A 15,238-nucleotide genomic window follows, 5' to 3' on the forward strand; every position below is an offset into this window, starting at 1 on the left:
TTTATATCAAAATCCAACTATTCATTGATTAAACAAGAATTATTAGCTCATTCGTTAAAATACTAATCATAATAAACTACCTGGCACTTATCATGTTTAAACTTAGCTATCGAAAGTTTTATTATTTATTTAACCTGAAATTACTGTAACAAATTATATTTTTTGTGATATATGAAATGGTATAAATATTTAAAAAAAAAAAATTAAGTATGTTACATAAAGAAAAACAAAGAGGTATGTATTTCCATAATTTTATTTAAAACTGAAAGAAAAATAAAAAAATAAACCTAAAAACGTGTGGTCCCAAATGTCAATACATTTCGACCAATCAAATTTAGTAATTATTATTCAAGTTTATTATATAATAAGACCTTTTTATATTATTGAAACAATGTGGGAATGTTAACATAATGCAACCAGTTTAAGCATTTTAGCACCGATTTACCCTAATGAAATAGCGTATTTTTCTAATACAATATAATTTCACTGTGTTTCATTTTCAATTTTTGTTTATTTCACTGTGTACTACCTCTTCTAATATACGTTCATTATAACTTGACGAGTGGTTTGTATGGCGTGCTGTTTATGTCGTCAGTTGTAACTTGTAATGCTGTAAAGATATTTTGTAAGGCACGGTACTTCAAGTTATGACGAACGGAATATCGAACGCTATAAAGTAGTTACACAAGTTATTTTCTACAAAATGCATAAAGGAATGTAAATTAAAAAAAAAATAGTATACGATAACAGAGCGTGATGCAAATATTACAAAATATGCATAAAGTATAATGTATCAATAATACTAGCGAAACGAAATTATAGTTTAATAAAAGACACAATTGTTTATTGTTTTCAAGTATTATTATTCTATATACATAATAATTATCATCTTATCTGTAGTCTTGCACTTGCATACCTCATATATTTAAATAATTGATACAATGTGAGAACGATTACATAGCAACCTTAAACTACCAATCAAGATGCAACAACTCTTATAATATAAGTAAACTGGATTTTAAGGATGGATGAATTTAAGGAAGCTGTGACATAGAAAAATTAAATGTAAATAAAATATATAAATTTTTAAGTCTCAAATAAATTGCACAAACGATAAAAATAAATTGTTAAATATATACTACAGCGCCGATATCTGTCGTTTACGACTAAATAAAATCGGTAATGCGCAAGTAGATTATAATTTATCTATAATTAAAAAAAAAAACATAGACAAATATATCATTAGGATAGCCCATTAATGATTAGATTAATAAAACAAGAGGAACAAATCTCAATACACAAAAAACGACAATAAATACTTTATTGACTTACATAAAGGAAATATTATTTTATTCTTATTATATCAAACTAATCACTAGGTTGTAAAACATTGATATAAGTTAGGTGTTTTATTTAAACAAAAAATGAGAAGTAAACAAAAGTATATTGAGGAAAATTTAACTAGTCAAACGTGATACGGCAGGGAAGCGGAAAAAACAGTTATTACCTGCAGTCCTACCAAATTGTTTTTTTTCTTGATGTCGTCATTTTATTACTAGACGAAAATAACTTAACGCTTTTGTGTTGAGCCTTAATTTAAATTAATTAAAGCTTAATATTAATGTTTCTTCCTTCTGCACGGACAGTAATTTAAGTTGAAACTCTAGTTACAGATATGATTATTTATACAACTGTGAATATAGAAGTACTGTTGATATATTCCAATAGTTTATTGATTCAAATGGATAAATGAACAAAGTTCTCATGTGGATAATAGCAATATTCAAAATTACAATACTAAAAACTAGTTTGACAAACATTTTTGATTCATAAGAACATAAACACTGACTTCAAAGTAATAGACATATGGAAAGATGTCTTAATCAACAATATAAATGAATAATTAGACACTGGTAATAAAATACCAAGAAAATTGTTACATTACAAAGAGCTATGGCAAGGTTAGTTTGTTACTGTTTACAATGTCATACATTTATATAGAAACACCTAACTTAGATCCACACACATAAGGAGAAAGATAGAAACCAAATATGTAACCGAAACAATTACACCATCAGACAAATTTCCAGGGCCCATGTTCTTGACAATAGTTACTCAAAAAAAGTGAACTACTTAAAGCTTGAGCAGTGCTGCAAGTCCTTTACAACCCATAATTGGCTTCTCCGGACTGATCCATGTGGCCCAGCTACACTTATTTACTATCTATCTTTTACCCTACATATGTGTATATATCAAGACGTTGATATGAGTTTTCCAACATCCAAACCAAACTACTTTCTTGGCTGTTGGATGTTGGTGTTGGGCTTAACATTAACATGAGCTGCAGGCTTAGGACTATGAGCAACCTGCGCAGCCTGTGGAGTAAAGTCAGCGTTACCTCTATTAGGTGCTCCTGCAATAGATACTGGGTTGGACGGCACTGCAGAGGGTCCCCCAAGTCCAGTTAAGTCCTCATTTGCGGGTTCCTTGCTATCTTTTGTATGAGGGACCTTGTGCTGTGTGATTCTCATTCCTCCAGCTTTTACTGTGAAATTATTTTTTCCAAATGAGTTTGATGCAAAGAACTCTCCAAGTGTGTGGGATGATATTATGTGGATGCTATGGGAAATAAACTGATTTTGCAATTAAAAGGGGATAATAACATTACCTCTTTGAACTGACAGGTGGCAGTTATTAGTACTGACAAAAACATAATCCAACAAAGGTTTGTCAGACAGGCATTTGTTAAATAAAATCCAAAATCAAATCAACACATAATGTGGGATAAATCAAGGGGTAATTTCATCAATATTCTTGTGAAAGACTGGACTAATTTTGTGGCACTCTAAATTTAGAACTTGTTTGGTGAAAAGTTTTATAAATATTATATATTTTTGAATACATTATCATAATGCAGTTTCAGATAACACTACAAATATCTCATATGCCTACAATAACATGTTAAGATTTATTTATTTCTTAATAAAACCTAAGTTACTAAGTATGCATGATAAAGGTGGGTAGGTATTTAGTGCAATCTTTTTATTTCACAATATAAATATGTGTAATTCAATACCAAACCGTAATTCTATTAGTCAGCGATATGGTCTATCAATGCTGACCTTGTATTTTAAAGTTCTTTGTTTACAATCATGTATGGAAATGAAAAAAATAACATCTACTTCAAGGTTATGCACCTGCATACATATTTTTCAAATCGAATATTTAACAAATTTTTGAGTAAAGCACCTCTAGAATGTTGTTATTATCTTTATATCTACGTAATGTGTCTTGCATTTTATTTTATTTAGAACCGTAAAGACGTTAATTGGTTTAATTCTTGTTGTCATGCAGGTAAACAAACTTAAAAAACTTACCTGCAGGTGGGTGGCCCGCTTTAAGCTGGGAGCTTTCATCAGGGGACGACATTGCTGATAGGTTTAATTAAGTAAAAAATAGAGCTGGACAATGTATAAAATCTGATAAGATTCGATAAATAATCAAAAACTGGCAACGTGTAAGGACGCGAGAATGACACGGGCGCACTTGTGCACAGATAAAATAAAACAAATTTTATGAAAGTAAATAGCTGAAGTTAGTCGCAATTCTCGAGCAAAATGTATCGTAGTAAGCGCAATCTATTGTCAACTGTAAAGATTATAAAATGTAACTTACGCCATCTATTGGCAAGACGAGAATTTATTTAGGGCGTGGACTCACAGATGTAATTTCAGTGGATTTCAGTAATTCTTACTTTAACTTTCACTGCCACAATACTAATGTTGTTGTGGGGAAGGGAATTAAAAAAATAAAAATCAATATCATTTCCAAGCCTTTATTCTGAGCCTCCTTGAAGGGATAACAACATCATTGTCATCACTACAAGGTTTCGACATATCCTTTTGTATTTCCACCACCATTCGTAACATGAAATTTGTAACTTGTACGCATGTTCCGTCCCTTAATTTAGGAAAGTCTTTATTAGGGCGAGATTTTCCATTTACTGGAATGATCTGTTGGATTAACCCTCCGATTATTCTTTTGATGATGTCGATTTTCTTTTGCGCTGCGAGCGGTCGCAATCTTATCACGAAGCGAAGCAAATATTCGATAAGAATTACGTCCTCCTGAAAAACAGATATTTTTTTTTACAAAAAAAACCTACAATTTGCACCATACTAATATTATAAATGTGAAAGCGTGTTAGCTCAGACGCTGCACAGATCGTAATGGAATTTCGCACAGAGATAGCTTGCATCCTGGAAAAGAACATAGGATACTCATACTTTTTATCCCGGGAAAATTAATTACACACTTAAAATGATTTGTATAATTTTAAATCTTATTTAGTGTTTTAAATCTTATATTTGTATAATTTTAAATCTTATTTAGTGCACCACCTACCTCTTTTCTATGTTTTTGCCTTTTACGCCATTGGTTGCCTGGAAGAAATCGCTATGTAGCGATAAGGCCACCAAATTGTACTCTCTTGATATGTATTTATATCTCTGTAACTACTTTTTTTCTTATAAGATTATATGATGTACAATAAAAGTGTATTCATTCATTCATTAAGATTTGAGGCTATGGCCGTGGATAGTGGCTAGTTACAATCCTACCGACAAAGACGTGCCGCTAAGCGAATTAGCGTTCCGGTACGGTGTCACGTAGAAATTGACAACGGACATGGGCTTAATATATCCAGTATATGGGCTTTATATATGGTTAGCATGGCACTATCTTAGACTGCATCATCTTACCACCAGGTAGGATTCCAATTAAGACCTAACTTGAAGTGGAATAAAAAAAATCGTAGACTTCCTAACTAACCATCAGGTGAGATTGCAGTGAACTAACTTTTAGTGGAATTAAAACAAAATTTACCATTTGTAAGGCTAAAATACACATTTCCACGTGTTTACAACGGCCGATGATGGTGGAGAGGTCATTTCTGTCCAGCACTGGTTGCTTCAGGCCCTCTAACCAGTCAAATAACAACCCGGTTAACACTTCCGGATCCTCCTGTAACGTAACTCAGAACCTTGAGATTCATCATAATTGGTTCAAAAGCTACTTGACACTGGCAAAGTACATTGTGCTGTTTTGGCACTACGAAAAGCCATAAATCAAAAGAAGAAGAAGAAGAATTGGTTCAAATCTCCGAAGAGAATGGCAAGAGTAGTAAATAAGTAAGATAATAATATCAAGAACTTTTGAACCTTCTCATCATCATAAGCTCAATCGATTGAGGTCCACTGCTGGACATAGGACTTTTGAAGGGAGTTCCACAATCTACGGTTCTTTTTAGTTCTGGGCCGCTTGTTTTTAGTGCTTCCAAGTGACTCACTTGATGTCGTCTGTCCACCTCAATGGGGACCGACCAACGCTGCGGAGTCACCATTCCAGCACTTTGGGGCCCAAAGTCCATTGGTTCACCGAGCTATGTCCGGAACTAGCTCGGAATTCCAAATTCATCATATCAACCCATTACCGGCCCACTACAAATGTGGTGAGATTATGAGGCCAGCTGCGGATTGGTGGATTCCACACGCCTTTGAGAACATTATGGAGACCTCTCAGGTATGCAGGTTTCCTTACGACGTTTTCCTTCACCGGTGAAGCAAGTGATGTTTTAATTACTTAAAACGCGCATAACTTTGAAAAGTTAGAGGTATGTGCTGGGATTTGAACTCGGCCCACCCGAAGTTAAGCCGGAGTCCTACCCACTGGGCTTAGGGCTATCACCGCTAAACAAGACTAATTTCTAATTTGCGGCTCAGTAAAAAGCGGTGATAATTTAGCGGGTATAACTTTGGCATCCCTTTCACTAGTACCCAGTTAGATTACCGTCACGCATCTTAAACTTTTCGGATAAGCGTTTTAAGAAATCCGCCTTGTCAGTGTGGTTGACTACGGCCTAAACCCTTCTCATTCTTAGAGAGATCCTATACTGGGCCGGTAATGGGATAACAACGATAGTGTGACGCTACAATAAATGTACAAGGAACTAAAATAAGAACTTACAAAAGCACTAAATTGTGCACTTATTTATTAGTTTCAGATAAACTCGTATGTCAATTCGGAAGTAGAAAAGTAGTAGTAGAAGGAAGAGTAGCCGAAAAATACGATGACAGACGTACGTAATTTTTTTTAACCTTTTTAACTTTCCTAAGCATTCAATAGAAAGTTGTTATTTGGACTTTACAAGTACTTTCATTTTATTTATTAGTAGGTAAATACCTCTTCGTCAATTTTGGCCATAGCATCACTCCTCTGATTGATATCAGTGCGAAGTTGTTTAAAGTATTTTTGTTTCTCCTCTGGAAGACTCTGGTGATCCACGAGAAAGGCCTGTAAAAGATGTATATGATAAATGTTCATAAAAAATTATTAACAGCGCTAAACCCATGGTTTAAAATAAGAAATTTTAATATCTTATACACTCATGGTAGCAATAATAACGCTAGTGAATAGTGGGTCAACTTTTTTGTATACTCATTGACAGTACCGGCACGCAAGCAAAGCTGAATTTACCTACCGCTGGTATCGCGGGCAAACGACCCCGACACCTGCTGCATTTATTCGTTGGTTTATAAGGCGACTAAGGTCACACTATAATATGCACCCGTGTTTGCGCATGAAGTTCTGCTCGATAAAATCTCCCGCATAGGTTGAAAATCTTCCTGGAGATACACCTTCCTGGCTGAAAACGGCCAGGAAAACTGTATGTATGTAAGTACCTACCTCATGTACCAACACAGCTGGTATCCTCCCACCAGTCGCCCCCGTGAGTCTACTGACTGACTCCAGGTTGCGCTCGATGTCCTCTTCTATGGGGTCGCGCCACTCCACCATTGGTAGTGTTGGAACTTGCGCTGTTTTTAAGACGAAGATTATTTTAATTTTGTTGTAAAGCATTCGTTTTTTTTATATAATTATTGACGGACCGATCAATGGCCCAAATGGTAAGCGGAAAACGGTCGCCTATAAGCAGAGCCACACTTCGCAGGGTATTAAAGGAACTTTCCCTACGAAATCAACCTGAGTCTTATGTGCCAGTAATAAAACCGGCAACCACGTCGTTCAGACCAGAAAACATCAATGTTGCTTGGCGGCGGAAATAAGCATGTCGGTTTTTCCCCGGACAAGCTCTGTCACAAAAAAGCTGTATGTAATTTCAGTCGAGCTTTGAATATTTTCCTAGGATAAAAAGTGGCCTATATCTGGGATCTTCTACTTCAAAGTACAGCGTTCACCGCTGCGCCTGGAGTTCGTAAAAAGGTAGTGATGAGCACACACATGGTAAAACTTCCTCTGGGGTTTGTATTTCAGGCGGTCGCCCTTGTTTCAGTTTGTACGTCAGGAAGGACCTGTAGAAAGGTCTGTTTCTGATTCTCAAGTCCAAGCCGCTACCCTGATGACAGCCGCACAACTTGAGTAGGCGCTCGCAGAGGCAGTATACAATCTGTAATTTAAAATACAAAGTAAAATTGCAGCTAAGTTCGCATTGAAAAATTTAGCACGAAGGAAAAACTATTAAGAACACTCACAAACACACACACGCACACACACACGTTTTGAAATCGGTTGAACCGATTTTATTTTGTTCTTTTTTTTCTACAAAATGTGTTAAATAAGTTGGGAGTGATAATAATAATAATAAACTTTATGCAGCTTCCACACACAAGTACCTAAACTAATGAAAACTAATTATACACTATATTACAAACTAAATGCCTCATCGTCCATCGAAATGTGCTTCAGCTGAAAAGACTACGGCAAGACTACGGTAAGGCTACCTCAGCATGATGCTGCAGTATTTGACAACTGCAGCGCTGATTTTCAGTTATAGCCTTGATTGGCGTCACGGATTGACGGAGATGCGTAGTGAACTTGACAAGGAGAGGGTGTATACGGAAAAATAAAGTAAAATAATATACATAAAATTATCAAACGATACAATAAAACTACCAACACACAGAAAAAAAACATAAACAGATGTTAAGCACGACAACAAGCCATTAGTCTGAAAGGTCCGGAATGTCTTTTTATTGGTAAGTTTTTTTATTATGTTCTGACCTAAGTTTATTGTCAATCGGTCCAATTGGGCCGCTACAAATGTGGATTTTTTTTCACAATTTACTCCAATTAGGTGTGAAATGAAAGGGCTTGACTAGTGTCGGTTGTTTTGAAATTTGTAGCATGTATTTAGTGTAAAAATCATATTTTCGTTTTCGACATAGGTACCTTGGGCAGTTCTCTGAATGCTCTTTCCTCCACCCCATGCAGTGTCGCTTGCTGACGGTACAAATATTGACGTAGTGTAAATTCTGAGCACTTCCGATTTTTCGTCAACATAACTGGGTCCCTGAGAATATAATTTAACTGTGAGATGGTGAGAACAAAATAAAACCTGGTTAAGTTTCTTGTGGGCTCTTCTTAGACCAGGGCGCGTTTGGAACCCTCCTTGCGTTAGTTTTAAGTTAACGAATGTAGTTATAACCATCACCTTACATTAGTGGTAACATGGTACAAGAATAAACAGTTTTTTGAATTCTGAATTTTATTTTTATTTCATTATATTTTTGTTAGTTACTAGATCTGCCCTGCGGCTTTGCCTTTGAAAATGAGTAATATTCAATTCCCATCCCCATGTTCTTTAATACTCACTTAGAACTAAAAACAATTGTCTGTGGCAGTAGATAGTGTTCGAACTGTTGCACGCAGAGGATTTGGCCGCTCATCTGTACGGAGTGCGGGCGTTTCTTGCGGACCAGGCGGATAGCGTCGTTTGCTCTTATCCGAAGAGAGTAGACCAAGTAGCAGGCTATGAGGACCCCTGTTCTGCCTAGACCTGCATAACAGAACGGATAAAGAATAGTCATCATCACGAACCCATTACTTTAATACTTTACTCCACCGCAATTAAAAAAAACACCTTAAGATGAGTGTATAGCTATGATAATTTTGAGGAATAGGTATTTGAAAAAACTAGTGCCGTCCGAGCCTTTGTCCCCCTCAACTCAAACCGATTTTACTTATAAAAATTTGACGATATCGAGTTTTCGTATTACCCTGTTGTCTCGTCAAATTCAATTATTTTTGGCTTTTAAATTTTGAAATGGTTACGTTAAGGTTTCTCTTTTCTACCCAGTACAAAAAGAATTATTAAAAACTGTTAACTATGTCGGAGTTAGGGTGTAAAATCGTCAAACACTTTCAAGTTTCCTACTAGTGTTGCCCAAATGCAAGAACAAGACGAGACTTAGCCAGTCTTGGTCTTGTGCTTGCGCCAATACACCTGGTCTTGGTCTTGGTTTTGGTCTTGCGCTCCCAGTCTTGGTCTTGGTCTTGGTCTTGCAGCAAGAGTCTTGCAAGTCTTGCAATTACCTATTAGTCTATTACTATTTATTAAAGTTTACTTTAAATCTTAGAAAAACGTATTAGAATTGGAACATTGTGAGCTTGAATTAACATAGCCATAGTAAAGATCAAGCAGATTAATAAATAACTGAAGATTTGATAAGAAATTCGAAAAATCAACTGACCTATATGTCGTTTTCCATGGAAGTAACTGTTTCTTAATAAACATTTATGATTTATAAGCTTACATTTGCTAAAACATGTAAAAAAACAAATTAATTACAATAACTTGACTGTATTTTAAAGAACAATACTTATCTGTCTAGAAAGAGATTGAACCCTCAACTTATAAGAAATTTAATAAAAGAGTTTTACGATTTATCATTTATTTGAATAAAAAATAAAATACAACACAAATCAACAGCTTTATCATTAGGTTATGATACTTTATATCAATTCTTTTGACCAAGAATTAATACAAAGTAACCATCTGGCTGACTCATCACTTAACCTATTTCTATGTTTTCTAATTACTAATGATGCTTTAGAAAATAACCTCTCAGCAGGTACTGAAGTTGCAGGTATTGAGAGAAAATCACGGGCCATTTTCGATAAAATCGGATACTCTGTCTCATGCGTCCTCCACCAATCTAAAATGTCTTCCGAGCTGGCAGTTCTTGGTTTTCTCAGGTACTCCTCCAACTCGTCTATCACTAAGCCTTGAAGACAAGATCCAGATGACGTCGAGGGACATTCATAGAGTTTATCAAAGTCTATTACGTCTTCATCTTCATCACATACTTTATTGTCTTTTTCTGGTAATTCCAGAGATTTGTTCAGTGAGTGTAGACTTTTATATTCTTCATAAAGTTCATTGAACTTGCGCAGACTTTCTGTTTTAAGTTGCTTCCCCCACATTGTCAGGTCAAAAGTCTGAGCCTTATGCCTTGGGTCTAAAATTAAAGAAGTACAATAAATCCAGTTGCTCTTCTTGTAATGTTTAAGCATTTTGTCTCGAGCTGCTTGGAAAGCTAGAATGAGCCTTTCATCCACTTCAGATCGATTAGGTTTCTCATCTAACTGTTTTACCATGGATTCAATTTTATCTAGCAAGAGATTAAATGATACAATGACTAGCGGTAACGTAACATATTTGTCTCCACCAAGTTTTGTACTTAAAAGTTTAAAGTTTATTAGAAATTTATGTAATTTTTCGAGTACCTGCCATTCATTAGCTGTGATTTGAAAATCATTCAATTCGGTGACAGAACTGCACAATATGTCAATGCCCGCTCTCACTTTTAAACCAAATCCAATCATATCATGTGTGGAATTCCATCTCGTTGGACAGTCAAGAATGGCATTTAGATTTGATGGCACGCCAGCTGCTTCACAAGCAGACTGAAACTTCTTCTTCACTATCTCACTTCTTTTTATTTTACTGGAAATACTGCGTAACTTTGTTACAGATGTACGCGAGTCAGCAATATTTGGTGCAGATTCTTCATCTTCCTCATCCTCAGTTTCGTCTGCATAGTCTTCGTACTGCTGATCTTGCACGTTAGTGTCAGACTCACAGTGTAATGCTAAGGTCTTTAATAAATCTTGTACACCAAGGTTTAAAATGTGAGCAAAGCACCGGAAATGTTGATTGTCTGAATCAAAGTGTGGCGGCAGCTGTTTGCCCAGTTCATACATAAATTTGGTATTTGCAGTTGCGTTGTCGACCGTGATACCTTGTATTTTATCAATTATGCCATATTCCAATAAACATTCATGGAAAATCGTTGCAATATCTTCCCCAGTATGTCGACCGCGTGATGGTATAAAATCAAGAACTACAGATCGATACTTCCATTCGTTGTCTATATAATGAATAGTAACCCCGTAGTAACTCCTACCAGCAATTGACGTCCACCCATCAATGGTAAACGACATTTTAGATGATAATGGTTGAAGTCGTTCCTTGAGATTCAATTGGAGCTCTTCAAATCGCTCTTTGACTTTCCTTCTAAGTGTAGACCTTTTAGGAAACACCATATTAGGGCAAATACGTCGAAAATATACTTGTGTAGCTTCGTCATCGAAAAATGAGAAGGGAAGATATTTTTTCACCACCCAATCAACTGTAGCTGTCGTGATGTTGTCACTGCTGTTTTCCGACTGAAACAAAACAATAAATCTTGTGTTATTATTTAAAACATACTAGGTTTGAGCGTATAAGAGGAGGAGGTTTGTTGTTGTTAAATCGAGAAAATCGTTAAATTGATATTTGTTATATTAAGGTTGCACTGTACTGTAATTTACCAAAATAAAGTACTTAGTTGTTACTGGCCGATTAAATGAAAATATGGGTGTTTATAAAAAATATTTAAGACGATAATTACATACTTAATATGTCGCACCCCTAGATGAAAACACCACTAACTCAAAAATACTTACGTAAGTTAATGGCGTTTTTGAAAGTATCGCATGAATAGCTACGCGGAGTTAAAATTCTTTTAACTGTTAAAAAAATATTCTTACCTGTCCACTTCTTCCAGCGGTTACTAAAAAGCTTGTGATATCTCCACTTAATTTTGGTTTAACAGGAAGAAATATTTCTGATTCCTTTTTGTGGAAAGACATTAGATGTTTCCTTAAGCCTGAAGTGTTTCTGTTTTTCATTTTTATTTCAATCTTTTTATGTTGGCACAATTTACACAATAGGGCAGTTTGGGATGCATGAATTATTTCGAAAAACTCCTCAAATTTGCTTTTGGGTCTTTTAGATCTGTGACTCAAACTCTCGTTACTCGGACTAGAATAATTTGAATCTTCGTCACTCATATTAAATTGTACACGTGATACGTTTTTAGAAAACAACGAGAATTAGTAAAAACAATTATTAAGTTAGAATCGAAGCACAGCTCAATTGGAAATGACTGGAATTAAAATAATTCCTTCATTTATAGTACGTTTCCTTGCTTTTTACCGCGCCGCCTCGCCACGTGCCGGCTCTATGAAAAGGATGCCGCCGCAAATCGAACGATGCCGCGTGCGGCGTACAAACACACACTAAATATTACCTACTTGTACAGACGCGACCCGTGAATAAAATATATGTAAAGAATTAGTGCCAATCACTATTCTTTACATATAAGTGAATGTTTTGGCGTGCATCTATACTAATATTATAAAGCTGAAGAGTTCGTTTGTATGTTTGATGACAGAAGTTTTAAAATAAATAAATAAATCCTGAACGTCACTATACCTCCAAAGTTACTATTCCTCGTGGACGAAGTCGCGGGCACAGCTAGTAAATACTTACTCTCATCATCTCTCTCAGAGATATTCGAACACTTTTTTGCTATTTTTTCTTGTTTGATTTTAATAGATATTTTTTAATTCGCTATGTTTATGGTATTAGTCGTAATGCGCATAGGTCCAGTTTTTCATATTCTTTGATATAGTTTTTTGCGTCTCATAGAATTCCTAAGCGTACCTACCTACCTATACACCGAACTGTTACACCTAACTACTCCGTGAAATAGCGCTAAGTCCTAGCTGCAAGACGCAAGAGTCTTGCAGGCTATGTCTTGTTCTTGCTCAAGTCTTGCACGGTCAGTCTTGGTCTTGGTCTTGCTAAAAATACGCGGTCTTGTTCTTGGTCTTGGTCTTGCAAAAACGCAAGAACAAGACCAAGACTGCAAGACCAAGACTGAATTTGGGCAACACTATTTCCTACGTCCTACCACGTAGTATAAACTCAAATCTTGCTAAGTTTCATTTGAATTCATTCAGTAGTTTTACAATGATGCGTGGCCATGATACAGACAGACAGACAAAAATGAAAAAAAATACAGTTAAAAAAAACTAAGCCGTTTCAACTAAGTGGTATACTTAAGACAACCCTTTTGAAGGTAAAAGATCGACCTTGCATAGCTATGCGACGCGTACCTAATTAAGTGACAGAAGTCACTTCATTTAAATTTTCATGTTATGTTAGGGCTGTATTCGATTTCTTTCAGTAAAAACTATGGCAGTGGTTTACTCAAAAACTATAAGGTTTTCGGTTTCACAGATAGTTCAAAATGTCTCAGAGACAGTAGTGTGTACTTTCTAAAGCCTGTGAAGTATTATTTCGGGTTTCATTTTGTGGATACTTGGCCATTCATAGAACACTATAGAGCAGTTTGCCAAAATTAGTTATGATGCCCATTATGTGTGGGTTGTGCGAGCACATACCCAAGCTCGCTGCTCGTGCCACACGGTGTTCTAAATTCGTTGTTTATACTATGTACCTAGTTCGACTTTAATTACGGGGGTTTAATGAACAATGCAATATTTGCATAAAATAAAAATTAAAGCAGCATGATTTCACCTTATGACCCTTTTGTATTATTACAATTTACGAATAAGTAGCAGCTCAGTTATAACTAAGTAGTACAAAATGCGGTGATAGCCTAGTGGGTCCAGCGTCGGCTTCGCTTTCGGGGGATCGAGTTTGATAAGCGGAACGCTTCTCTAACTTTTCGAAGTTATGTGCGTTTTTAACAATTGAGTATCACTTGCTTGAACGGTGAACTTGCTTGAACATTGTGAGGAAATCTGCATAAAGTCCATAATGTTCTCAAAGGCCTGTAACACTGATCTCTATAAGATAGAGATCAGCGTTACAAACAAACAAACTCTCCAGCTTTATATCTTAGGATAAGTCCTAATATATAAAGCTGAAGAGTTTGTTTGTTTACTTGAACGCGATGATCAATGCGTGTGTGTATTTTCGCAGTATATTTATTTATTTAGTTATAGTATGATAGAGGTCAGTGGCCTGTAAAGTCTACCAATCCGCCCTGGGCCAGCGTGATAGACTACGGTTTAAACCTTCTCATTTTTAAAGGACATCCGTGTCCTGCACTGGGCCGGTAATGGGTTGATTACCGGCGTGCAACCAATCATGAGCGCGCGTTGAAACAGGAGTTTTGTTATTGGTCGCTTGCAGGACCTACGTTAACGCCGCTAAGGACGCTAGTTGGAATTCGTGGTTTGGAGTTGCATTTAGCATCGTTTTACATACCGGTAACACCTCTAATATTGAAGCATCCAAAATCCACTTTATAATTGTTTCTCAAACAGGCAGTTACTTCAATCTATTTAGCAGTTGACAGTATTTATTTTACCTCTCATGTTCTACCTCTAACGTTTACCATAAAATGAGGAAAATGGGGAAAAATTGTGAGCTAGCAACATTCCGCGGCTGTGAAGTAAGACGTGCGCGGAGCGTTTTCACTGTATTTGGCATGCAATAATGGTTGAATGACGGTTCTCTTTGCTCTTAATGCAGTGGTTATTATACTAGTTTTGGCTTAAATTTTGTCAAACAAATTATTCTATCTTTTTTTTGTAGCCCTGACAACATGTAAAAATTACATAGTGAATCAGTTCAGTAGTTAAGGCGTGAAAATAGTTAAGAGTCGCGTGCGGTGCGCGGTAGCGAGCGCGCGTTCTATTCCTCGGTGATATTTTTATATAACTACCCGCATTCGAAAATAAAATAAAATGAGTGAGAAAAGTAAGGGAGACGCAATTATTGGCGGTAGTGACATGAGTGAAAGTGACGGTATAAATATTAATATATTAAATGAGCAACAATTTAATGAGAACGCGGAAAGAATAGACTCACCTATATTAATGAGACCGGACAAGCGAGGTAGGAGTGATAGCGGAAAGGATGATGTAGACGGTGATGAGGGCTTTACGACGGTGGAGAGAAGACGAAAACGCCTCGCTCGCTCGTACACAAATAAATGTAAGCGAGAATTTGTATGAAATTTCTATAACATCTTTGGAGATATTACCTAAACAGATTAGCCTTGCGAAGTTCCTTCGATCA

At 36.0% G+C, this 15,238-nt stretch overlaps 2 protein-coding genes across 2 annotated transcripts in view; both read right to left on the reverse strand.

Moving 5' to 3' along the window:
• Positions 1-235: 235 nt before the first annotated feature.
• LOC120624654 (death-associated protein 1) lies at positions 236-3,594 on the reverse strand. Its single transcript, XM_039891326.1, has 2 exons — positions 3,378-3,594; positions 236-2,545 (listed from the first exon to the last, which is right to left on the reverse strand). The coding sequence occupies exons 1-2, from the start codon at positions 3,427-3,429 to the stop codon at positions 2,292-2,294; spliced, it is 306 nt and encodes a 101-aa protein (XP_039747260.1). The 5' UTR covers positions 3,430-3,594; the 3' UTR covers positions 236-2,291.
• Positions 3,595-3,821: 227 nt separating this feature from the next.
• Positions 3,822-15,238, reverse strand: part of LOC120624699 (protein tyrosine phosphatase domain-containing protein 1-like) — a 42,060-nt gene continuing 30,643 nt past the window's right edge. Inside the window, exons 7-13 of the mRNA XM_039891379.1 lie at positions 8,671-8,854; positions 8,248-8,368; positions 7,300-7,465; positions 6,745-6,875; positions 6,241-6,351; positions 4,885-5,022; positions 3,822-4,127 (exon numbers count right to left, since the gene is read on the reverse strand). Of these exons, the coding sequence (XP_039747313.1) occupies positions 3,822-4,127; positions 4,885-5,022; positions 6,241-6,351; positions 6,745-6,875; positions 7,300-7,465; positions 8,248-8,368; positions 8,671-8,854 (1,157 nt within the window). The remainder of the gene's footprint in view (positions 4,128-4,884; positions 5,023-6,240; positions 6,352-6,744; positions 6,876-7,299; positions 7,466-8,247; positions 8,369-8,670; positions 8,855-15,238) is intronic.

The sequence above is a fragment of the Pararge aegeria genome, chromosome 1 (assembly GCF_905163445.1).
Source record: "Pararge aegeria chromosome 1, ilParAegt1.1, whole genome shotgun sequence".
In the NCBI taxonomy this organism is placed as follows: domain Eukaryota; kingdom Metazoa; phylum Arthropoda; class Insecta; order Lepidoptera; family Nymphalidae; genus Pararge; species Pararge aegeria.

Coding starts and splice junctions, on each gene's coding strand:
- LOC120624654 (XM_039891326.1), bottom strand. CDS start 3,429: ATGTCGTCCCCTGATGAAAGCTCCCAGCTTAAAGCGGGCCACCCACCT. Junction 2,546..3,377: donor AGCGGGCCACCCACCTGCAG/GTAAGTTTTTTA, acceptor ATAATTTCACAG/TAAAAGCTGGAGGAATGAGA.